Source organism: Camelus dromedarius, chromosome 5 (assembly GCF_036321535.1).
Source record: "Camelus dromedarius isolate mCamDro1 chromosome 5, mCamDro1.pat, whole genome shotgun sequence".
Taxonomy (NCBI): Eukaryota; Metazoa; Chordata; class Mammalia; order Artiodactyla; family Camelidae; genus Camelus; species Camelus dromedarius.
Window position 1 is genome coordinate 89,983,861 of NC_087440.1, and position 25,972 is coordinate 90,009,832.

At 48.9% G+C, this 25,972-nt stretch overlaps 2 protein-coding genes across 7 annotated transcripts in view; one reads left to right on the plus strand and one right to left on the minus strand.

Annotated features, from left to right (window-relative positions):
- Positions 1-1,621, minus strand: part of WARS1 (tryptophanyl-tRNA synthetase 1) — a 30,576-nt gene extending 28,955 nt beyond the window's left edge. Inside the window, exon 1 of one of the 2 annotated variants that reach the window (XM_031454308.2) lies at positions 1,548-1,621. The gene's annotated coding sequence lies outside the window, so the exon portion shown is untranslated. Of the gene's footprint in view, positions 1-559; positions 979-1,547 lie in introns of those variants that run through there. The other variant, XM_010987466.3, reaches the window with a different exon arrangement.
- A 47-nt stretch (positions 1,622-1,668) lies between these two features.
- WDR25 (WD repeat domain 25) overlaps positions 1,669-25,972 on the plus strand; it is a 131,498-nt gene continuing 107,194 nt past the window's right edge. The window contains exons 1-2 of one of the 5 annotated variants that reach the window (XM_010987455.3): positions 1,669-1,793; positions 4,757-5,581. In XM_010987455.3, the coding sequence (XP_010985757.2) occupies positions 4,793-5,581 (789 nt within the window). In that variant the 5' untranslated portion in view covers positions 1,669-1,793; positions 4,757-4,792. Of the gene's footprint in view, positions 1,803-2,404; positions 4,129-4,694; positions 5,582-25,972 lie in introns of those variants that run through there. The other 4 variants (XM_031454302.2, XM_064486256.1, XM_031454305.2 and 1 more) reach the window with 4 other exon arrangements.

Here is a 25,972-nt window from a genome sequence, read left to right on the forward strand (position 1 = left end):
TTGAGAGGAAAGGATACTTTCCCCTCTAAATAATAAAATGAACATTATCTTAAAAGGCAAAGAGTGGGGAGGGTATAGCTCAGTTGTAGAGTACATGCCTAGCATCCACAAGGTCCTGGGTTCAATCCCCAGTACCCCCATTAAAGAAAAAAATAAATAAACCCAATTACCTCCACTCAAAAAAGTAAAAAAAAAAAAAAAAAAAGGCAAAGACATTTATTTATATGAAGCCAGGCATAAGAAACTTATCATAATGAGATACTGTGGATGGATGTCGACTATTTAAGAAGGCCTCAGTAGTGAAAAATATGACAGCCAACCGGAAAGTGTTCAAGGCCTAGCTACAAATCCAAATAGGCAACCGCTCTTCCAGTAGCTCTATTCCCTACAGAAGCTGTGAATCGCCTTAACTTTGAGTCAATGAGATGAAATAAAATGCACAACACCCTGATCCTAAGAAAGATTAACCCTCATCTTCTCAGCCAAGGTTTCCAGCACTTTGGTGAAAGGCTGGTTAAAAGTACTAAGCTCTAAGTCTCGCAAAGATGGCAATACATACCCAAGTTGTAGGAGACACTGCAGGGGTGGCCACTGGTCACGCTGGGCAGTTGAGTAGCTGAGACTGCCCTGTGCAGCCAGAGCTCTTCTTTAATAGCTTCTCTTTCTTTCAGTTGCCTTTTTAGGAAAGGCTCTTCTCTTTTTTTCCCCCCTGTTTATCTCATCTTTCACTACTTGCATGTAGGAGTTTCTTACAAATCACCCAGTTTCTCAGAAACGCTAGAGCCTCTTGACCAATCTCTTTGATGAGACTGTCCAATCAGGGGTGGGTTGCGGAGGGTGCGGGTGGAGACCAGTGAAACCCTCTCGAGAATCAAGCCATTAGCTGGTCATTGCATCAGCCACCCCATAGCACACGTTGGCCTCCTTACAACCTCCCCGCCCTCTTCCTGCTCCCTACTCTTTAGCATCAGTATGAATAACTGTGTTTGTGTGTAGTCATGGGGGGAGGGAAAATTCCCCAGCTACTTTTGTTCACGGAGATGGAGCGGTGCAGTGGAAGGATCATGAGTTCTGAGTCGAGCCTGGATATCAATCCGAGCTTGGGCGTTCTCTTGGTTCACGACCTTGCGCAAGTCACATTACCTCTCCGCTTCATCCTCCGTTTCCTCAGTTGTGAAACGGGCATAAAGAAGCCTCCCAACTTTACCGCGGAGGGGGCTAAGTGCGATACTACAGACAAAGCCCCTGTCACATGGCCGGCACTCGTTAAAAGCGCGGGTCTCTCCCTTTGGGAAAAGGGAAGAGGTGGGAGACGATAAAGGGTCGGTGCTGGCGGGAGTGGGCGACAGGCCGGGTAGGCGGCGCCAGGAGGAAGGGGGCGAGGGGCGCCGTGGCAGCCTCCGCGCCCCTCGTGGTGCCAGAACCCGACGGAGAGCTAGCCGGGCTATAAGTAGGATACTCCGGGACCTGGCGTGCAGGCGGCTCCGGGAGGACCAGGTCATCAGGCGCCGCCCCGGCCTCCCTCCCTCCTTCATCCCCTCACTTACCCGCCTAGCCGGGCCCGTCAGCGCTGCCGGCTCAGCCACGGGTGGCTTCCTGGGCGTCCGTGGAAACGCCGTCCGGCCAGAACAACTTCCGGCCCGGCTGCGCCATCATTGGCTGATCTCGCGGGGGCACGGACGGGAGCCGCCGCTGATTGGTTGGCGGCCTCGGAGCAGGCGGAACGCGACTGGGCTGCGGCTTGCGGAACGGATTGCGGAACGGATTGCCTCTGGAAGGACCGAGCGCTTCCGGTGCGTGTGGTGAGCGGCGGGCCGGGGGGCAGGAGGGGAGTGGGACCTGGCAGCGGCTGAAGCGCTCCACACCCCTCCGCGCAGGCCTTTCACCGCCGCTCGCCTGTCCTGCATCCCTGGTTCCTTACGAACGCGCAGTGCTTTGGACGATCCTGGCCTCTCATTCTTGACCGTCCGGCTAACTCTTACTCATTCTCCAAAACCTATCTCTGGTCGTATCTTGTTTGTTGCCTTCATCAGTCTGTGGCTTCCGACGCAGGACCCGTGTTTTGTGTTTAATCTCTGTCCATAAGACCTAACATAAGGCTTGGCACAGAGTAGGTAATCAGGAAATGTTTGTTGAATGAGAATATCCTATTCCTTTTGCTTTCTGTGTGCCCCTTCCCACCAGGTTGCATTTCACAAATATTTCTAGATGCTAGAGATTAGTGAACAAAACACAAAAAGTCCTGCTCTAGTGGAACCGACATGCTGGTGACTGCCAGTGCCACTCTCCCCTTTCATAGTCTCATTTCTCCAACGACCTGACTTTTCTTTGTAGTTGTTCCTCTTCTTAGTTTAATCCCTGCCCTCTTTCCATGACAATTTTTTCTTTTTCTTTTTCCATTTTGCCTTAGAAACGTAAAAGGCAGCAAACATTTTTTCTCCTAAAATTTATGTTGTTCCCGGTAGTTCCCCGTCTTCTCCGTTTTTGCCTGTTTTCCTTAAGTCGTCTTTGCCTCCTCTCTCACCCCATTTGAATAGTTTTGTTGATTCAACCTTCAGTGCTTCTCACCACCTCTGCTAGGCCTCCCTTGGCCTGTGGTATGAAACTGCAACTCCAAGCCCACCATTGCATCTACTTTTCTTTTCTGTTTTAGTTTTCTCCTTAGGATTTCTCACCACCAGACATCTTCTGTTTCACTTGGTTGTGGTCTGTCTGTCCCCACCAGCGTGTGAGCAGGGTGAGCACAGGGCATCGTCAGCTGCCTTGTTTGCTGCGGTGTTCTTGGTGCTTAGTGTGGGGCTCGGTGAGTAGCCCACGCTCCACCAGTGTTTGTTGAATGACTGAATGAAATGTACATGAAGCAGACAGGGAGCCCTATCATCCACCCTCCGGCATTCTTTCAGTCTCTGCTGCCTTGCCTTGTTAGGCAACCGCACTACTCCCTGATCTTCTGCCATAGACCTTATCTTTAATTCTGGCCATTGGTATCTCCTCTGAGGCGACAACTGTCTGTGAGCAGCTAACTTGGTGGGTAGGAATCCATCCTAGTGGCAGAGGACAGGTGTCATGTCTTGGTAGGGGGAACCTGTTGGGTTCCCTTTGGCAGGATGGAATGGGATGCCGTGGTGGGAGTGCTCTGCATAGGAGTTAAGACAGGTGAGATGTCTGACCAGGATGGGCCCCAGCACCAGAGTAAGCATTTAGAGAAAAGAAAAGCCAATTCCTTTGCAGTGCTCAGTTCCATTAGTTTATAATTAATTCATTATGTTATATTAGTTCCATTTGAGGTGGGCTGGCTCATTATGGAAGTTTTATTTAGACAATGGCTCTGTGTGTGGAAGGTCTCACCTGCCTGGATGGGCTGCAGATGGGGGTGGGATTTTCGGAGGAGGCAGACCGCAGACTTTTTTTTGGGTAATGATATAACTTGTTTGGGAGCGGAGCCCTTCAGGCAAATGGTATGGAAGGAGTGGGATGGTTGATTCCAGGGGAGGACGTGGGCGATAGGGTGTTTGGAATGGAGTAACTAAGGACCCAGAGGTGCTCACCTGAGCTCACAGGTGGGAAGAGGAACTCAGGGTGGTATATTAAGGTAGGGCACACGGGCTATCTCCAAAGTTGCCTGTTGCCTGCGCTTTCAGTGCTGCTCCAACACGCCCTCTGCTGTCCTGGACGTGTCCTGCATCCTTGTTTTCCTGTTGACTGTACCTGCTTTGTGTTAACCGCACAGCATTTATTCCAGAAGGAGATACTTCTGTGCAGATACTAGTTGGCTATAATTTATCATCTATGGTGGTTCAGAATTCCAGGGAGAGTTTTTTAGAAAGGGGAAATTCACTGTCTTTGTGTTTGTGTTTGGGGTGAAACTGGTGGATTTGGATCACACCCTCAGAATTAGTGGACTGATGCCTCAGGCACCTCGGCTTTGTGTGGTGGGTCTGTCTCTGACTGGCTTATCGTCGAGTTGGGATATCTGAGGAAGAGCATTCTAGGCAGAGAGGATAGAAAGAAAGACTGGAGCACAAGGGGAGAATGAAGGTGAGGGTGGTGTGCTTTTAACACTTGGTGGATCCCGGACATCTTTCCATTTCAGTATTTTCAGACCTAACCTCATCCACGTTGACGAGTGTAAGTTCTCCTCATTTGTTGCCGATAAACGGTGCTGCAGGCTCTCTTTGTACAACTATCTTTGCAAATATATGCTAGTATTTGTGTAGGACAGAGCTCTAAAGTGGAGTTGTTGCAGTAAAAACTATGTGTGTTTAAATTGGTAATAGACACTGCTCAAGTTGACCTGGAAGACCTCTTTCAAACCATGAGTCTTTCTTCCAGCCACTGTGTCTCCATTGAGTCAGGTCCTCTTTTATGTCTTTCAGTACAGTTTTAGTTGTCTTTATGTAGGTCTTGCTTGTTTTTCATTTTTTTGTTAAATGTATTCCCAGATATTTCATCGTCTTCATTTTAAAAAATTACACCTTCTAACTAATTATACCTGGTGCATAGACAAGCCCTCATTTTTTAATACAAATTAAAAAGATTTTTATTTATATTCAGTGCTGAAAAGAATGTGGAGAAAAGGACACTCATATTCGTTGATGGATTCTTTTTTTTTCAAGCCCTCATTTTTAATGTGTTTATTCTTATGGGCTGTTTGGTCTGAATTTGGTCTGTGGCATGTTTTCTTTTAACTGCAGATGGTGGTAAACATTCTTCCATGCACATCTTCTGACACTTGACTTTGTCTGGCCTTAGGTAGTTTGCTCTTGAAAGACAGCAAGAAACTGTATCTTCAATGGCTTCGTTGGTGGCTTATGATGACTCGGACTCTGAGGCTGAGCCCGAACCTGCGGGAAGTTTCAATCCTGCTGGCCAGAGGAAAGACACCTCTGATGTGGTCAGACCTCCTGGGCAGAACGTAGCCCCGGGATCCCTGCCCGCAAAGCCCGGTTCTCGAGAAGACCCAGCCAGGTGTCATCTCCCGCTGGTCCGACTCTGGAGAAGTGATCCGGGATCTTGCCCCAGCCAGAGGCTACAGTGGCCCCGGACAGAGCCTGAAGTCACCTTCTCCACCAGCGAGCCTCCTCGTCCTTCCCTGTGGACCACCCGTGCTCCAGCTGGCCATGTGCCCCTGGCAGCTGCCCGCTTCAAGCAGGTGAAACTCACCTGGGGAACTTACGAGCCCCCTGAGCCATCTTTCTGTGCCAGGACCAAATCTGAAACCCCAGGTAAAAATGGCAGCTCTCTTCAGAGGAAGAGGTGTGAGGACTGTGTCATTCCCTACACCCCGAAAAGACTAAGACAGCTGCAAGCACTCAGCACAGAAACAGGCAAGAGTAAAGACACAGAGGCACAGGGTCCCTCTGCAGGGCGGGCCCCGGCCCCAGCCCCGCTCTGTGTGGCGTCCCGAGTGTCCGAGTTTATTCAGCCATATTTGGACAGTCCATATAAGGAAACCAAGATTCCCAGGAATGTGCTCTTCCACCTGAGAGGCCACCGGGGCCCTGTCAACAGCGTTCAGTGGTGTCCAGTCCTTTCTCAGAGCCACATGCTTCTCTCAACTTCTATGGATAAAACCTTCAAGGTAAGACTTGTGTGAAATGGCTCTTTTCAGATGCTCTTAGGAATGAACTGCTGGGATGTTTTGTTCTTCAAAACAGAGAGGCAGAGCCTGGTTACAGGCTGAGCATGTCTTCTGGGGAATTTCTCTCGTTTTTCTTTGGTGCTTTCAGGAGAGGGTCCTCAGTGGTCCACCCTGGATCATTGGTCCATTCTGCCCCATCCCCGCGAGGCTGCCTTGCCCAGGCCACCAGAGGATGCTTGTCCTTATCCTTCATGTGTGGGTGTTTTTGAAGGACCCGCAGACACACTGAAGCCCTGGGAGGATGAGGTCACTGGGTAAGAAGGAGCAGGGGGGAGGAAAGCAGCTCCAGGAACTTGGAGACATCCTTGTGAGCTCCACTGAGGTTGAGTGTCATGTGGCGGTAACTCTGTCGGGTGCCGAGCTGGATGCAGGGGGTATAAAGGTAGAGAGACCCGACCCTGGCTTCCAGGCTGGCACAGTGTGGTAGGGGCCATGGACAAGTGGAGAGGCACTCATGAGCCTGGGTCGGGATTGTGAGAACAGGACCCCAGAGAGATACCCGAGTGGTCCAGGAACCCAGCGGGAGGGACAGCAGCCCAGCCTGAGAAGCCTTGGTGAAGGCTTCCAGGAGGGAGGTTTCACTTGGTGAAGAGGTGGGGTGAGGCAGGGCGCAAGGACATTTTGGCTCTAAGTCTGGGAGGCTGTGAGGGGCCTGAGGCTGGGGAGGCGGGCAGGGTCGGACCAGGGCGGGCTTTGGGTGCCCTGCTGGGCACTTCCAGTTTGTGCAGATACTCTTTTTTTTTCTTTAATGGCAGTACTGGGATTTGAACCCAGGACCTCATGCATGCTAGGCATGTGCTCTACCACTGAGCTGTACCCAACCCCCACCTCAGAAACTCTTTTTTTTGTTATTGTTTGTTTTAAAAGCTCCTGAAGTGAGGCAGACTTGTCGTAAGCGATACCCATATACACGAGGACGTAATGTAACAGGCATGTCCTACTTGTCTCCTGTCTCCAGCCCCCTGGGCTGTCCCCTGTCTCCCTCCTCACTCTCTGGCCCCTAGCAGAGCACAATACAGAGTAGGTGCCAGATGCACATGAGCTGAACAAAAGCTTTCTGGAATGAAAATGGCTTTGGAGTTGGAGGGATGTGGCTTCGAATCCAGCTTTGCTGCGGACTCACTGGTCAGCTGCCCGGGCTGGTGCCACTCCCAGTCTGGTGTCTTACCCAAAAAGGACACAGTTGTATCTGTGTCACGTGATCATGGGAGGACCCCCACTTACAAGGCTCCTGGCACAGAGCTAGGAATCCCATAGGTGCTCAATAAACTTCGGCTTCCGCCTTTATTTTCCTCAGAGTTCTAGAACCAGTGGGTGCCCAGGATGTTGTGTTTGCAACTTTTGTTTTGAGCTTTTTTCACAGGTGGCATTCTCTGAAGCTAAGAAGGGAAGTCCAAGTACAGTAGAGTCTTTTAAATGCGCTCCATCAATGAGTGTCACTTGAGGTGGCATATTTGAGTCCTGAGACGACTTGTCTGTGTTCCTGTCTGCGAGGCTGGTGGAGTTATGTGGGGACAGTGTCATGCTCTGTCTGCAGTCTGGGGCTCTAGGGTTTACATGCAGGGCTTTGGTACTTTGCCCACCAGGCTGGGGGCTCCTGGGATTCCTGCTGTGTGTTACGATATCCTCAGATCCATCTCACAGCCCTGGGGCTTCTTAGTCCTCCCTCCTGAAAGTCTGCACCCCCGGGGGGGCCTTGTGAGGGCCTGTCCCTTTGGTGAGGAGCCTGGCTGGAGGGTTTCCAGTGGGCAGTACGTGGCTGGCCTGGATGTGAGCTGGAGTTAGAATGATCTGGGCTCGAGGACCGGCTCCATCCCCAACAGCTTTGTGATCTTGGGCAAGGGACTTAACCTCTCTGAATCTCTTTTCTCCTAGATAAAACAAGCTTATGAGACCCGTGGCTGGGGCTTCTCAGGTGGGACAAAGGCCCAGGCACTATGAGTCTGAAGTACCCAGTCTGATGCTGGGCACAGGGTGTGGCAGAGTTTGGGGGAAGGCAGCGTGGTTACAGGTGGGCCACCTGAAGGGCGTTGGCAGCCCTTTTCCAGGAGTCCGGAGGGAGGGGCCAAGTGGGCAGGCGTGGGCAGCACAGGCTGGAGGGCAGGGCAGGCTTACTGGGGTCTTAATGGACAAGCTGGGTGGCTGTGGGCAGAGCTGGGTGGAGGGATTGGTGGCGGCAGGTGTGCCCTGGTGGATGTCTGCTGCCACCCATCCTCAGGGTCATATCTCCGGATGGTGAGGGCAGGCTTGGATCCCTGTGGGGACTGGTCTGGACCTGGCCCTCAGGAAGGTTCTCTTGTTTTGCCCAGGAAGTTTAGAATTCCTAAGCAGAGGCATCCCATGGTAGTTTTGGAACAGGGAGCATCTGTGTGAAGCCATTGATTTGGGGCATTGTGTTTGTTCAGTTGTGTAGTGGATGTTAGTGGAGTAAATGTGTGTGCACTGGGGGTACGGCAAGGCCCCAGGAGGGGACTTGGGAGCAGCCAGCAACTGTGACAGCCGGTGACCAGAAGAGGGAGCAGTTGGCCCAGCTTGGGAAGGCTGTTCTGGCAGAGGGACTGTTACAGGAAAGCCCTGCTTGGGGCAGTTCACTGCGACCTGGGTCCAGGGCCCTTTGTTGTGAGGCCGCCCTGACCGGGCAGTTCTGTGAGCACCTGTCCCATTGCAAGGAGGCCGGTGTGTGCTGTGGGCAATGACATGGACACTGGTCTCTTGCCTGGCCTGGCAGCCTCCAGGGAGCCCTGTCCAGTGCACTGTCTGGCTCTCATGGCGAGGCTGTATGGGTGGCACTGCAGAGGGCCCTAGGGGCAGAGCATGGCTGCTGCCTGCATCTCCTGACCATTTTCTTGCTGTGGTGTCTTGAAAATCAGGGCTTTAATAAGCCACAGATGCAAACAGTCAGGGCAGGGTCCTCTCTGTTTTAAGATGTTTGACAGTTTTCAGTGACAATTATTTGGCAAATTGATTTTGAGCAGCTTTTCAGAGTGAAGGCCATGTGGCAGGGCTGGAGGGGCAGGGTGGGAAGAGGGATGGGGACTGGTTGGGGGCCGGGCGGGGGCCCTGGGGAAGGGAGTCCCAGCTGGGGCCGTGGGAGTGCTAGGCACTAGGGTGTGTGTGTAGCCTGGTGGGCAGCTGGCAGCCCTGGGAGGACACCATCTTTCCCCTCCCTGGTGTCAGAAGGTGGGCGGCCTGGGGTCCTCGCGAGATCTGGTGTGAGATGGAGGGGCATGTGGGAGGCATTGTGCGGCTGCTGAGTCTGGAGTGGGGACAGGGCCGTGGGCGCAGGTGGGAGTCCTGGCGTCTGCAGCCCAGTCCTGCGTGGAGAGCAGATGGTGGCTGCCGTGGGGAATGAGCCGGAAGAGGTGGGTGCAATAGGGCACCCCCCTCCCCATGCTCTCTGTTTTGTTTTGTTTTGTTTTGAGGGGAGGAAAGTAATTAGATTTATTTATTCATTTCTTCATTATTATTATTTCTTAGTTGAGGTACTGGGGATAGAACCCACGGCCTCGTGCATGCTAAGCATGCGCTCTGCCACTGAGCTACACCCTCCTCCTGTGCTCCCTTTTGAGGGTGCCTTTCTGCTTGTCTTTTGGTTTAAGTCTGCCAGAGTGCCTTCTTGCCCTGCACCAGATCAGGAAGGAGGGAAGAGCTTGGGGGCTGGGGTCACAGGACTCTGATTTGAATCCTCCCTCTGCCGCTGACTGGCTGTGTGATCTCAGGCAAGTTACTTAACTTCTCTGAGCCTCAACTTGTGTATGTAAAGTGGAGATAGTTACGCATGGCTTGCTGGGTTTTCATGAAAAATGAATGATACTGTTTATGAATTACCTGGCCTGGTTCCTGGCACATAGTAGGCACTTACTGTGCTCTCACATTCTTCTCTCCCCAGAGATTTTCTGCGCTCCTTACCATGCGGTGGCATCTCGCTCTACTTGCATAGCAGGGGAACTGTATTTGCTACACCTTGTAGATTTTAAGCTTTTTGAGCCTGGGAACTGTGCCAAACCCATTTTTATATTTCCTGTAGCACCTGGCACAAAGTTCTGTACGTGTTAAATGATCAATGAAGATTAAAAATTTTTTTTAGATTTTATTTCCAGCCTTTGGAAAAGGATTGTCTTTAAAGTGCATAAATCCTATTTGCCACTAGGGGGCACAGTAAGACAGTAGAAGCAGCTCACCCAAGCTTCTAGAATGTGGAAGAATCCTCGACTCAAGGTAACATTTCCTGAAATATGATTTCTGATGGGGAGAAAAACAACACAATCCATCTGATTAATCTAAAGAACATGGAGTGCCAGTGCCTTTATCTCCTTAAAATGTAGCCTTGGAATGCATAAATTTCAATTGGGCACATTACGGCAGAAAGGTACTTATTTTAATATGTTCTAAATGTTCTGTGAGCTGTAAAATATGCTTATATTAGTTTTGAAAAATTTACAGCCAGAGAAATTAAGTAAAACAAACAATGACTCATAATTCTGCACCGATGCTCTGTTTTCTTTCCGGGCCATCCCTCCTGCCCCTGTCAGCGGCATGCATCTGTTCTCTGTAGTTATAATCCCAGCACGAATACCCTCCTATATACTCTTTTCATTTCCCTGTGTTCTCGTTTGGCTCAGAATGTTTGATTACCCATGGCACGTAAAGGTGGAATTCAGAGTTTGAGGCCTTTTTTGAAGGAAAAAGCGTAATTTTACCCTGCTTTGACCAAACCCCGACAGCCCTGATTGTCGGCCACGTGTGTGGAGCCCTCTGCCAGGGCACCGAGAAAAGTCCCAAAGGCATATGCATGTTTTTTGCTGCCGGGGACAGACTCTGAAGATGCAGAAAATATGAAGTATGAAGGAGAAAACAGAAATCACTGGCAGTCTTAACCGCGAGCCAGCAGCTCATTAACATGGGGACCTCCCCTGGTCCGGACCCGTGCAAGCATCCCTCTGTGTTTGCAGACTCAGGCTAGCGCTGCGCAGCGCGTGCGGTGTTGGTTCTGCGCTCCCTGCCCCCACCTTCTGTGCTGTTTGTAAGGGGCCTTTTTCTACCTCATTAAAAACTTTCCCCACGCGTATTTTCTGGCTGTCTCAGATTCCAGACTTTGCTTTGCCATTTTCAGTTGTTTCTTATCGTTTCCTGCTGTTGATTTTAAAATGGTCAGTGCTGCAGTGAACATGGCTATACGTAAATGTTGTCTGTTTGGCTGTCTTAATGCAGTTAAGATGGGCTTGATTTATCCCCAGGCTTTAACTAAAGCCTTTGTGTGTGGTGAGTAGAACCTGATTGGATGGGCAAATCTCTGTCAGTGCCATTGTTATCTGAGACCCCTGGGGTCCCTTTTTATACCTGCTGCTTCGCTGTGTGACTTTGGGAAAATCACTTAGCCTCTCTGATCTTCCATTTTTCTCATTGGTTAAATGTAGGTAATGGCTACCTGTTAGGGTTATTGCTATAGAAAAGTAATGAGTGCCTAGCAGCAGGAGGGGCTGAAGAAACATGTTCCCACATCCTCTGCACCTGTAACTATTTATTTTAAAAAACTGGAGGGAACACAAGTCACCCAGAATCCTCCAACTTGATACCTCTTGTTTTGTGAATCTTTTCGCAGTCTGTCTATAATGTTTAAATGTCATTGTTCCTGAGATAGATACTTTTAAAACTTATAAAGTTTTGGGAATTGTCTGTACCAAGCCATTTGCCTGTTCCCCTTTCACACACTGTGCTCTTGGAAGGTTCTTATTGGAGGGCTGGGTCTGTGTCTCCAAACTGATCACCCTCAAGTGTGACGGAAGAGAACGGAGCCAGCGTCACAGAGCGTTCCTGTGTCTGAGCCTCCGGCAGCGCTGGTAGCAGCGATTTCACACCTACAGAGACTCAGGAGAGTGAGTGTGGGGCAGGGGAGATGTGCCCCCCTCCTCCGGCCAGGGTCAGCTGGGCCTTGGGCCCCTCCTCATGCGCGTTGTTCCCAAGTCTGTGACCTCTGCCTGTGAATATGGATGAGAGGATGGAGAAAGCCAACCATCCCAGGCGCCTGCCACCTTCTAGGCACCGTCCTAAATGCTCCGTCTTGTACTCATGACAGGTGTAAGAGGAAAGGGCTAGGGCTGTTCTTTTTTTTTTTTTTTCGCTCTTAACATCACTTTTATTTAATATGCACTACATGCACATGATGCAGGTAGGGAAAAAGTTTACGAATCCATGTATTGGAGACCAGACAGACTGGTATTGCCAAGTGCGCACTGAGTCAATTAGAATGTTACTCAAAGTTCTTTATACTTAATCGGTTCTATGAAAGTAAGTGCAGAAGCAGAAATGTGTACGCGTCCCGAAGTATCTTCTTCACTTGGTTTCCTGTGCTTTCTTTGCCTTCTTTTTTCTTTTGCCTGGAAAGGGCTGTTCTTATTCCCGTTTTACAAGACGAGGATGTTGAGGTACAGAGGGTTAAGGGGTTTGTCCATGGCCGCACAGCTGGTAAATGGTAGAGGCAGCTGTCCGGCCATCAGACTACAGAACCTGAGCAAAAAAAAAAAAAAAAAGCTAAAAAACCCATTTTGCTCCTCTGACTCTGAGAATAAAGGATGACAGAGCACATCCCCTGCCCCGGCAGTGCCCCGCACTGCCCCACTTCAAACGCTTGTGGTCAGCGGCACGAGGAGGAGAGAGGATTTCTGTGGTGGTTGGATTTGCATTTTCCTGTGTTACAGGATCCTGTTGATTTATCATTGTTAGTGTATCTGATTATATTATGGTATCTTAGATGTGCTTTGTAGAAAGTAATGTATCTCAGATTCAAAGACAAGGAATTTATGGATTCAAGTGCCAAAGTGAGGGTTTATTTCAGTTTTGAAAGAATTATTCTTGATGGATTTTACAAAACGAGACTGAGGAATGATTTGATGTGTAGAGTGAGGAGTTGCGGAGCATTATGCAGATGATTGGCAATTTATTCCAAGCACGAGGAAAATCTATGGGAAATGAGAGATGCACAGCTGGGGAGGAGGGTTGGGTTGTGGTGGTGGGCGTTTGGTATTTGGGCAGTGAATGATTAACAGTACATCAAGGGTAATTAGGTGAAGGCGAGGAAAGAATGGGTGGTGTGTGGGTGTATGTGTGTGTGCACACGTGCGCTCATGCATGCAGAGATCATCTGGTTCCATCTGCATTTGACAGAGTTCCGGAGAGGGGAAGACACTTGCCTGAGGGCACACAGTGAGGTCAGGTATAGGAAGTGTTTAGATGCTTGCCTCTCTGGACACCATGATTGCTCGTCTCCATTCCCATCCTTTGAGCGTTTTCCTTCCAGGGAAAGTTCACGATCATCTGAATTGTAACAGAGTGGGGAGTTAGGGCTTCAGGCTGGTTGACAGCAGGGCTGCAGATCCTCTGGGAAGAGCTGTGAGATCCTGAGCTGGAACCTTCTCCTCGTGGGAAGTGAAGTTTTGACACTCCTCTCCCCCAGATGAAAGCTGCGACGTTTCTGAGGCCAACAAATGAGACGTTTCCCACTTCTCGTTTGCTTGCCAGAAGGGAATTGTAAGCTTGTGCCTTACGGGAGAAAACCTTGGGTTGAAAGAGGAATAAGAAAGGAAAGGATGGCAGAACCCAAGCTGTGTTTTCTGCTTTTTGAAAACTTCATTTGGTTTAAGTTAAACAGTTCAGTGTGCCCAGTGCCAGACGCTGATGGGGAGAAAACAGTGCTGAGTGAAGGTGCAGGCTCTGTTCTCAGGGAACCAGCCTCAGCCAGTCTCATCCCGCGTCATTAAGGGAAGAATAGAGCAATTTGGGAAAATGCTTTTAATGTAATTGAAAAATGCAGATTGCAAAATTGGCACACTTAGGGGCTGAGACAGTCTAGTAAATTATTTCTTGCTGCTTTTAAAACTTGGACACAGAAGACTCTTGAAGGCCTCTGTCTAGTGCCCAGTGATGGCTTTGTCCTTCCCCTCTTAAAAAAATGGCATAGTAACAGAAAAGAAACTGAAAATGTGTACATGCATGTATGTGTACGTATAACTGAATTGCTTTGCTGTACGTCTGAAACTAACATTGTAAATCAATGATACTTCAATAAAAAATAAGAATAAAAATGGCAGAAATTAAAGATGTAACCATGGACCCTCCACTCAGACATACTGACTGTGAACAGTTTGCAAGCAGCATTTCCTTCCTGTCTTTTTTCCTACGTGCTTCGTCTGGTTTTGATCATACCGTAGGTAATTAATTTTTGTAACCAGCATTTAAAAATTATATGGCAGTCATTTCCTTTCCCAATTGCTAGTATTTTTAGCCCTTAAAAGAAGGAGTGGGTAAGCCACCCAAGCCTCTCGACCTTTTCTCCTTGCTTCTGCTTTTTGCGATCTGGGGCCTATCCCTGGGGGATGCGGCTCTAACGTGGCCCCCACGTACGGGGGGAGGGTAGCAGGACACAGGGACCAGAGCACTTGAGAGGGACGAGTGGTGGCAGCCCTGGAAGCCTGCCTTCACGTGGTTTCCTTTTGGCAAGCTTCCGGAAGTTTCTTCACTTGGCAAGATTAAAAAGAGCACGCCTCAGCCCCCCAACAAAACCCTGGGACCCAGCATGAAGTGGAGGAGGAGACGACAAGCCCTGCAACCTGGCTCCGAGGCGGCCCGGAGCTCTGCTTTGCCCGGGGTCCTGGGCTGGTCCAGTCCTGTCTTCCAGCAGCAGGAGTGGGCATGGGACCCTTGGCCCCTCCCGGGGAACAGGGGCCACAGGCTGCTGCTGGTCAAGGTCAAGGTCAAGGTCAAGGTCAAGGTCTTTGACTCTGGGACTCTTGATTAGTTGGATTGGCTGTGTGTCCCTGGATTGAGCTTCTAATTTTCTTCTCTTTTTTCTCTAGTTTTCTGTCTCTTTGCCTTTCTGTTTTATTTTTCTGGGCAATTTCCTCCACTTTATCTTTCAATCTTTTTTTTTCTTGGGATTTTGTTATTTCTGCTGTCGTATGCTTAAACTTTTCTGCTGACATGTAACATAATTTCAGAAAAGTGTTCTGTTCTGTTTTTACATTCCGAGAGCTGTTTCTTATTTTCTGAATATTCCTTTTTTAAAATACAGTATATTATTTTTTATTGCATATTTACAAGGTCTTTTCTTAGCTCTCTGAGTTCTTTGAAAGTTTTCCTGTGTTTTCTGAAATGTTTCTGTCTCTTCTCAGCTCCTTTTGTCTTTCTGTTTTGGTATCTGTGTTTCATGTTAGAGATTTTCTGCTGCTCATTCTAATTCAGGAGGGAGACCTGAAAAAGCTGATCTGACCAGAGGCTGTGGGGCAGGGGTGTGTGTGCGTGTGTGTGTGTGTGTTTGTGTGTGTTTGTGTGAGTGATGGGCGGGGGTAGGGGCTTGTCCACAGTGAGGTTGTTATAGGGTGATGAGGTGAGCTGGTGTTCATCACAGGACCCCCAGATGTGAACATCTCTAATTATTTTGTCTTACCTTGGTCAGTTTCCCAGAGAGGAACCGTCCACCCACCGCGGTGCGCTCAGCCTGGCTGCCTGCATTCTGGCATCTGAGCTGGAAGGGAGGGCTGGAGTCTCTGTTTAGTATGCAAACTTTGCTCCCTGGACTGCCCTCCAGCTGGTTCTTTCACTTACATCTCATGCACCTCTTTTCCTCTCAGTGCCCAGATCTTCATTCTTTCCCGTGGCTTGGTAGCCTTCGGTTTCAGACACACACCATCATTTATGTGTAAATGTGATCGTGTTTTCTTACCCTCGACAGCACTATGAATTATTACTTTTTTAAAACATTTGCTAATCTAGTGGTGTCTTGTTTGAGAACCAAATGAGTTCATTTATGTGCAGCTCTTTTAGAACCGGGCCTGGCACCTCGTTAACGCTGAGTAAGTGGTTGTGGTCGTGGTTCTTGTCCATCAATCTCCAGCCGTCTAGTCGTAGCGTTTCTCTTGTCCGGGCAATTTACATACTAACAACATTGACCCATCATAATCCCCTGCTCCCCCGCTCCCCCTTGCCCCCCTTGCGTGTTTTGACTTTGAGTTTCCGCGTTTCGTTATTTAATTTTATTTTTGGCAGAGAGAGCCTAACAGTTTTTGTGGTCAAGTCTAGGGACCTTTCCCTTTGTAAGTGTCCCCTGGTTTTAGAGCATGTGCTCCCCCATCCCAGGGTCTGATAAATAGTCCCCTATATTTGACCTTCGTCTAGCAGTGATTAGCTGGAGCCAGTTTCAATTCTCGGTGTCTCTTCTCGGCTTTCTGTGGGTCTGGGGCGGCTGTGCGCGGCGTGATGAATGTGCACCGGGTGCCAGGGATCGATGGGCATATTAAGGAGCAGCCCTGCTTCGAGCTGCTCCCCTACCCGGACGCCGGCTACTAATGATTTAAAACGACCTTCTTCCCATCCAGCTTATTCCGCAGGGCACGGATATACCATGGCTATCCAAACCATTCCTCAAAAAGGAAATGTTCCTTTTGACTGTAAAAGAAATACACATCTACTCTGGAAAGAACAGGAAGGCATAAAGAAAATAATCACCTATCGTCCCTCCACCCAGAGGCAATGACTGCAGACTTTTTGGTATATTTCCATTCACTCCTAAAAAAAAGAAATTTCAACATAGTTGCGTTCCACCTATACGTATGATTTTAAATCCTCCCCCTCTCTTAACAGCAGCAGTTTTTAATGCTGTAATCTACTGCAGTGGTTTTCTAAAGCTGTAATTTATTGCAGTGATTTTCATTGTGTCTGCAAACCCCTAGGGGTCCTTGAGACCCTCTCATGGGCTCTATGGGGTGAAAATTATTTTTGTAATAGCACCTAGAAGTTACTTCCTTTTCACTCGCATCCTCTCGTGAGCGTACGTGGAGTTTTCCAGAGGCTATGGGGTGTGTGCTCTTGCAGTTGATTAAATTCAGAAGCCGTGAGGAGCACGCAGCTGTCTTGTATTAAGCCAGACATTAAAGAGATGGCAAAATCGTGAACAGTGCCTTCTCACTCTTTTTTTTGTCTTGGAACATATAGTTATTTTCCATAAAAATACATTATTTATGTTAACAGGTAATGGATTTATTAGTGTTACTTTTACATGTATTTTTTATGTGAAGTTAGTAATATTTTTAAATGTCCTTGATTTTAATTTTTTTTAATTGAACTATAGTCAGTTTATAATGTGTCAATTTTTGGTGTACAGCATAATGTTTCAGTCATACATACACATACATATATTCATTTTCATATTCTTTTTTGTTATAGGTTACTACAAGATATTGAATATAGTTCCCTGCTCTGTACAGTAGAAACTTGTTTAATTTTTAATACGCTAAATGTGGACAGATGTCACCCACATAAACAGCATCTCTTTGGAGTCCTCACTAACTTTAGAGAGTGTAAAAGAGACCAAAGGGTTCGAGAACCGCGGTTTTATTCACGTACGCAACTCCATCTGCGGCATGTGTGTATTGTTAAAAACGGCATCACACCCCAGCTTCGGTGCGTGTGCTTTGTCACTGCCTCCTCCTGCTCGGTTGGATTTCTAAACTGAGTGACCCAAACATGATCCTAAGGGTCCAAGCCTCCCTTGGTCCCCCTGCCCCCTCTCCCTGCCCTCCATTCTGCCCTTTGTGAAGACAATTTAACAGTAGTACAAAATGATGGGAAAAAATCTCCCAATTCTAGCATACACTAAAATTATGACTATCCTTTTAACACCCTCCCATCAATTTCTGGTCCATATGGGCTTGTGTTTTTCACAGGGTGTGCATACAATTTTGCAGCCTGCTTTTCCCACTTAACATTCTCTCCCACCCTCTCCCGCCGCAGCGCCACCAGCCGCCTCTGCGTCTTTGGAGGGCCGTCAATTTTCACTGGTTCCATGATGCTCTATTGAGTTGATTGACTATAATTTACTTAGCTGTCCTTGGACACTTAGGTGGTTGCTAATTTTTGCTATTATAGATAATACTGAAGTGGTTATCTTCATGCATGAAACCTTTTCTGTTGGATTATTTCTTTCCGATTGATTCCCAGAAGTGGGACTGCTGGGTCAAAGGGTTGTACATTTTCATGGGTCCAGATACATCTCCTGTCAGATTGCTTTCCAAAAGGATTATACCAATTTGCACTGCCACTGCAAAGCCCGTGTAATAACCAACTATTTTGCTTAACTATCATGCCTAGAATTTTCCCTTGGAGCCCCGAGGGGGCAAAGGCCCTTATCTAAGTGAATGTGACCTATAATTATTTAGACTAACACCAAAATTGCTTTCAGAACAGTTTTAACCCGCTGAGTTTAGAATTCTAATTCGCATACATGCTAGCATTAAAAGTTTCACAAGTAGCAATTTCTCTCTCCCTGCTCACAGTGTGTTTACACAAGCCCTGGCATCTGGAGGGAAAACTCAAGAGCTTTTATAAACAGAAGTGGTCTTTCTCTGAACTAGTTGAAGTGTTATTTTGAAAGGTACAAAAACACAAATTAAAACACGTTTTCATTGTAACCTTTGGTTAGAAAAGTTGTTTGTTTTGGTCCTGGTCTCTTTTCATGTTCTGCTCTCATTCCAGTGTGATCTGAAATGTCCCGATTCCTTGGAGTCTTGTCGTCATGTCCTTAGCCCGGTGAAGGAGACAAGTGGGGATCATGTGGCTGTCCCCAGGTGCTGGCAGGGCTGTGGTGGGGCAGGGGGATGAGACACACTCCAGTTTGCTCCTGTGTCAGAAGAAAGGTGGAAACTGCAGGGAACCTACTCAGAACTGGTCAACTTAGGGGGTGGATTCCTTTGAAAGCGGCTGAGGATGGAAGAGTTCAGGGCAGATTGGAACCTGCATGGCCAGTGAGCAGGCAGGTAAATGCGTGCATGGGTCAGGGACTCCGAAGCCCCTGTCTGGAGTGGCACGTGCTTGTGGCCAGGTCCCACGGTGGCCGTGCTGCCAGGCGGCGAGCCCTGACCTTGGTCCTGAAACACGCCCCCCCCCCCCCCCCCCCGCCGCCGGCCTGCACGTGTTCAGAACGCGGTAGCCCGTCCCTCCCCCATTTGCCTGGGCTTCCGTGTCCTCATCTGTGAAATAATTACCCTCACAGGGCTGTAAGGGTCAGCTGAGGTTAGGTGTGTGACACCACTTTGTAAACTATAAACCCTTACAAATGGAAGGTATTACCAAGGACTTCAAGCCAGGGTTTCTTCTGTAATTGCCTCCTAAGCCACGTTCCTAAGCACGAGAGGCTTGCAATCCAATTTGCCTCCATTCGCCTTGATTCGCTGAACAAACAATCCAGCGCACACCCATTGGCGCCCTCAGGCCTCTCCAGGAACCTGGGCTGCTCTGGAAGGACCCCCCTATTTCCCGGCTCAGCAGTGTGACGTGCTGGTGGTCGGGGTGGTAGGCTCTGGGGCGGCCCGGCGTGTGAGCCAGGCCTTCTGGACTTCCTGTTGCATGGCCAGTGAGTCGCTCTGGCCTTGTTTCAGTCTGTCTGTCTGTGGTGTGAGCAGTGAGGGCCCCAGAGGGTGACCAGGTGCCCGAGTGCGTGAGCCAGCCCTCGGAGTCGGTATCAGAAGACCTGGTTTCTCCCGTTTTCTTTGTTTGGTCATCCGTTGGTCCAGCCATCAATTAACTGCTGGCTCTCTACTGGCCCTGCGCTCAGAGGGGACCAGACACCCCGCTGGTAGGAAAGCTAATGGGGGACAGGCATTAGAGCAGACTTGAGCATGGCAGCGTGACAAGCCCTCCAGAGGACCCCTGTGTTGGGGATGGGAACAGAGGGGAGTGGGGCAGGCCGGTCGGGCTTTGGGGAAGGGAAAGGTTGGGCTGGGCTTTAGAAGGTGAGGGCAGCCAGGTGGGTGAGAGGATCACCTTGTTCTGTACTGACTGCCACGCTGCGGGGATGGAGGGGGCAGTGAGGGCGGGCCTGGGCAGTGCTGGGGCCCACTGAGGGGAGCCTGGAGGGGCCTGTTGTGGGCTGTAGGCCTGGACAGTCAGTAGCACGAGGCCGGCTGCTGCTTCCTATGCCTGTGCCGAGTCGGGCTCCATGTTGGGGTTTTACGTCTCGTTTACCCCCAGCTGGGGCACAGGGCAGTCAGCCGAGCTCAGGAGACTCCCTGCAGGTCTCAGCCTCGGCCCCTGTGCTTCCTAACTGTGTGACTGTGGGTAAGTGGTATAACTCTTGGGACCTCAGCTTCTCCGTCAGGAAAGCGGGGATAATAACAGTGCCCTGAGGTCTCAGTCTTCTGAAGATTAAACAAGAAAACTCCAGGAAAACTCTTCAGAGAGTACCAGGCGTACAGCAAGCACTCCATAATGTAAGCTGGTACCATCATTAGCAGCATCTTTATGCCCATTTTACAGATGAGAAAACCGAGGACCAGAGGAGAACATTGAAGTATATGTAGCTCCCACACACAGAGCTGGTATATGAACTCCCTTCTTTCTGTTTCTGCATTCTGGGGCTGTTTTGTGTCACCTTCCTGCTTGGGAACTCCAGAAAGTAGTCGTGTGTGTGTGTCATGGGGGCGAGGCCCTTAATCTTTTTGAGTCTTAACTAGTTCATCTGTAGAATGGAAAGAACTCTAACATAAGTTCTATGATGGCAGGGAATTTATTTTCTTCCCTTCTTGTATCTCCACTTCTGGGAGGAGAGCTGAACACACAGTAGGTGCTTAAACACTTGTGAATGAGTGAATGACACCTGCTCAGTGTACCACACTCCCATGGGCCTCCTTGGACCTCAGGGGCGTGGAGACGCTTGGGGGTGGTCTTGTTCACATGCCTTGACGCCATCCCCCACCTCTAATCTGTGTAGGAAGCATCCCTGCGGGGGAAGCCGGGCTTTCGAAAGGGCTTTGAAAACTAGCTGGAAACTAAATCAAAGCAATGATTACCCCCATCTGTGGAAATGTTTGCATTTACACTCACAGGTAAGGGGCTTGGGCTGATGCTTGCAGCTTGTGTATTTGTTTATTATTTATTTATAAATCATACATCCAGAAAAGATTTGAGGAGGCTTACAGTAAAAGACATGAGTACAGTAAAGCTGTTAAAGCAAAACAGACCGTGAAAAGCCACCCCGAAAGGAGAGGGAGGCCCACAAATCCAGTTCAGAGCCGACCACCGTTACAGCTGGCACCTCCGCTCGCTCTGTGTGTTCTCGAGGACCCAGAGAAGGCGTGAAAGGATGCCCTGTCTTGCCAACAGACATGCACTGGCAGGACGGCGATGCCCAGAGGAAGGGCATTTTCTCCCAGGGACGTGCCTTGGCTGCCCTGTAATGAGATCTGAGGGTCAGAGTGGAGGCAGGGGCAGTTGTGCAGAGGTCAGCCCGAGATGTTCATGGCTATTCCTGGAGCTGGGGTGCAGCAGGGCCACAGGTGTGCCCCAGCCAGACTGCCTGGGCTGTTACTCGCCTTTCTGCACCTCAGTTTCTCTCCTGCCAAGTGGTGATAAGAATACTTACCTAGCTCAAAGTGCTGTTATGAGGACTAAATGTGGTCCAAGACCTGGCACTTGGCAAGGGCCATTGTTATGAATCTGACCTGTGTGGGCTGTGATTCCTGTGATGGATGTGGTCCCGGGCAGATGGTTCAGGTCCTCACTCAGGCTCCGGGGTTCAGAGGAGGTGCTGCCGAAGGGGGTGCCCCCGTGTGCCCTTGGCTCTGTCTGTACTGACGCTGCCCACACTGAGCGTGGCCTGTTCACTATTGCTTATAAACACTTAAGGAGTTCAAAGCGAAGAGAACATACTTTTTAATTATTTCCCTGCTTGTCTCCAGCAATGCTGTTGTCAAGGAAACCAAAACCTTTGAAAAGCTTTTCAGCTTCCCGGTCGGAAGAGGATACTTGTGCGGTGCTTATGTTGTCTGTGGAAATGGACCCGGCATTCTGTAACAAAATCTGCTTCTTTTAAAAGGGCTTACTTCCTTCACTTCTTAGAAATGGAATCTTTTGACCCTTTAGCAGGAGATGGGAGGCTGTTACTGGTGTTTTCTCTTCTCAAGGAATTGCCTGTATTCTGGACTCGTAGTATTTCATTCATTCAGCATCTTGTTGCGAGACTTGGGTGCTAGAATGGGAGTGGGATACAGAGACGAACATAGCTCACCCTTCTTGAAAGACTCCTGGCCTTTCTGGGAAAAAAGAAACAGGTGGGCACGTACTTACAGGGCAGCATTGTAACTGCCTTGGTGGGTGGGGGTTAAGGTGCTATGGGGGGAGGGATAGCCTTGGGGAGGAGCAGTTTCAAGGAGAGTCACACAGGGTGTTAGGGGATGGGTAGAAATTGTTTGGCAGCAAGAGATGGAAAAGCATTTGGGCAGAGGGAACAGACTGTGCAAAGGCTGGAAGGTGTGGAGGAGCCTACTGCCTCAGCAGACTGCAAGGCTGTCAGGCGAGGCCGGTGGGTTGGACACATAAAACAAGGGGAGCGAGACTGTCAGGAGAAGACTTGTGAGGCAGGAAATCAGGAGTGTGGAGTGTGAAGAGGTTGTAAAGGCAGGCTCTTCAAAGCTGTTCTATTTCTGTCAGACAGAACCCTTGCTCCTTAACGCACAGAGGCATGTCACTCCTTATGTCCCAGCTTCAAAGCGAAGGGAAACTGCTAACACGTTTTGAGTTTAATAATTCACTTTTGCTGCAGGAGTATAGCTTTAATGGTAATGTTTCAGCCACCCTTCCAGTAAAACTTTATGATAGTTAAATTCTATCAAGGGCATTGGTTTTATATGAAAAAGATAAATCAGCATTAGAAAAACAGAAGCCTTATTAAAAAAAAAGAAAAATAGGAGCCTTATTTTTAAACAGCCCCTGTTATTTTTCTTTTAAAACTTTAAAAAATAATTTTAGATTTATAGAAGAGTTGTAAATGTCATCCAGAGAGTTCCTATATACCAATCCCATCTTCCTGTACATCTTGTATAACCCTGGTGCGTTTGTCAAAACCAAGATTTTAACATCAGTATAACTCTATTAACAACTATTGACTTTATTTGGGTTTTACCAGCTTTCCTGATAGTGTCCCTTTTCTGTTTTAGGGTTCAATCCAGGATCCCATGTTGCATTTAGAGGTCTTGTTATTATTATTTGTTAACTGTATTTTTTTTTTTTTTTTGGAGTGGGGCCTGGGGGAAAGGGAATGGACCAAATCTTATCCTGGCCACTTATTCTGAGCTCCCTGTGCTGAGCCACCTCCCAGCAACCCCATGGCCCCTGGCTGGTATCCCATGTCCGGACCCTACAGTCAAACTCAGGCTGCACAGCTTTTAGTTTTCAAGACCTGATTCCTTATTGAATCACGAGCAAGACCTACGGAAATTTTGCCTGTTAATGAGGCTCAGCGAGCTCGCTGGCTTATCAGGTGCCAGGGGTTCCCCATTCTAATGGTTGCAGGTTAGTGATAACAGGCCTCCTGGGGCCTCTTCTCTTTTCTTTCTTTTTTCCTTCTGGATTTAACCCAAACAGACCTTTGGGCCGATGTTGACATTAGTAAGAGTTTGGAGTTAGGCCTCTCACCACTCTGATGTTTTTACACAGCTTTCCTGGGGTTTATCAGATAACTGAGTGTGTCTTAAGGCAGTAACTGAGAGTTGAGATGTGTTACACTTTACTGAGTGAAACTAGAACATTCCTTCTACAGATAGAAGCACATCTGCAGGTGATTGGCCCTGACAGGAGTCCCTGCTTGTGATGGTCCCTCCCTCCACCTGCCCTTCCTTCCCTCACACCCCTGGCCTCCTCCTCCCATCCTCTCTTTCTCCTTCTTTTTCTGTGCTTCTCCCATTCTGCCTTCCTTTCCCCTCCCACTGCGTCCTGTCCCCGCTTGCCCTTAGCTTTTCCTCTTTTTCATTCGCCTTTCTTCCCCTCTCTCTCCCCACCAGTTTCCTTCCGTTCCTTTCCCTGTGACAGGCCAGTGAAGCTGTTGCCACGGAAACAGAAGCCCAGCAGAAGCTCTGCTCTGCTTTCCGGATGCTTCTAACGATGATGACGCAGATAACGTCTAGTTCTAGAATCAGCTGAGCCCCGGCCTGTGGCCTCTGGAGCCCCTTCATTTTCTAAAGGCCAGACTGGTGCCATGGCTTGTAACTCTGTTCAGTAGATGGTCATTTTTGACTTGGAAACATCAAAATTTGAGTAATCCACTTTCCCGTCGCCCCAGAAGCTTGGTGGCAACTCGTGCGAGAATTACTCAGCTGAATTTACTTACGTTAACTGAGGGCAGCGGTGCTTCCCAGCGTAACTTAAGTTCCATGTGGGAGGTGGGGGTCCACGTGCTGGTTGAATTCCTGGGGTGGATGACTGATGGCTTTGCAAGGATGTTGGGGGAAAGAGAAAGAGAGCTGGGGCTTTAAAAAAAATCTTCATGCACTTTGTGTCACTCAGGAAATGTTTGGTGAGGACTTGCGAGTTCCAAGATCGCTGCTCCTGCCCCAGAGAACTCTATGCTTAAGCCACAGAGCTGGGGATGGGGGGTGGCCAGAGCTTGTGCTCCCCATGCACAGTCACATTCCCCAATATTTGTCACAGTGATCCGGTGTGTCTGGCTGTTGTCACTTGGGGAACAGCCCGCATGCCTGTACATTCAGTAGGCTTTGTGGTCCCCTCAGAGGGCCATCGGCTCCTGGGCCTTCATGGAGCTGGTTTATAGTGGTGGCCGCGTTGTTCCTCTCTGTTCAGGGGCTGACTTAGGCCCAGCTTGCTGGTATTAGGTAGGATCTGGAGTTTTGCCATCCAGCCAATGCCAGCTAATAGCCCAGCAGGGAAGAGTTAGTTCGTGGATTATATTTAAGTTAGTGCTTATTCCCAAAGGTAACTTTGCTTAATAAAAACCTTAAGCCTTTATTGCTGTGCTTATGGGTATCTTGGCTCCGGGGTGTGAAAATAAGACTTATAAAATCCAAACATTATTTGTGGAAATGCAAAAACATTTTCATTAATAGAGGGTGTGATGAAAAGCACAAGGCGCTTCCCGTCTGTGCCTAAATGGTCTTTCTGCACTTGGGTCTTTTTATTTTCATAATCATTTCAAGCTTATTTAAATATCGTCCTTTCGGTGGTGAATTTTAAAGGGAGGAAGCTTTGGTGTGTGAATAATTTTACAACTACCCACAGTATTTCTAGCCAGTTGCTGTGAGTGAAGTTGATAATGGACCCCACGCCGCCGTCACTAATGATGATAATCTGGAGTATTTTCGTTATTGTTGTTTTTATTTTAGAAGAAAGGTTTGAAATTAGCATAGTAAATCTCCGTGGGATCTTTACAAATAAAAGAATATTCACGTTAAAAACAACTTTCAGGAAAGATGTATGGTAATGAATAAAACATCAGTGAGTGAAAATAAGCGTGTTTAATTATTCAAGTAGAAGTAGTAATTTAAACTAATTATTGCTTGCGGATTTCATAATTCAGTTTTTGTCTCACAATAATATTTCCTCTGGGCCTCCGGGGCGCGTCGGCGGCTGCTCCCGTTCCCGGGGCGGGGGCCCCCCTCCCTCCCCGCCGCAGCCCCTGCTCCACCACCGAGCTCCTGCCGGGCCTTCTCGGTGGCCTTGGGCCTGCGTGGATCCCCCCTTGCACCGCCTAATTAAGCATTTCCTGGCTTATTGCCTTTTCTGGTTGCTTCAGGGGTCTTGGACCCATCCTGCCCGGGAGTCCAAATTGTCATGGGGGCAAGACCCCTCTCCTCCCCCTGGCTATCTCAGGCTTCTCTATCCCACCATAGCCCTGGCAGAGGTGACCCCCCACCCCAGTTCCCCACGGGGCAAGCCCTTGCCCTCCCTCATATTCCAGCTCCCCATGGCCTTCCCTCACCCCCTGCTGGGATCAATCATTTCTTCCTCCTTGTAGTAGCTTCGTACCAATAGGTTCCTGTGGTCCTTTAAAAACAATTTTGCTTTGTTTAAAATTTTCCCTTTTTTGGCTTTTCACTTTGTTTCTGATTCTCAAAAAAAAAAAAAAAAAAAAACAACACCTATTCACATAGAGGAACTGCAAAGTCCAGGGGAGCCTCCGAGGCAGAGGGATGATTAATCACCCGGACTCGCACCTGGCCTCTCCCCTTCCTCCCGAGCCGCCGCTGCCCTCCGGGTTCAGCTCTGTGTGCAGGCACTTGCCAGCTTTCTCTCTGGGATTCTAGAGTGTCATTTTAGCACAGACCCCTGGAGAGGGTCCAGCTCATCCTCCTTGGGGCCTCTTCCTGGGATGTGACTGGCGTTAGTAGGGGCTGGTGAGGGGGAGGAGTAAGTGCTGGGAAGGACTTTTGCTCAATCGTGTGAGGCTTTTAAAGCAAGTTACTACTGCTACTCCCCTGAATGCCTGTGATGGCACAAGGGTATCTGAACCTCCCTTTATTGTACATATGTTGCTTTGAACAAATCTTGACAATT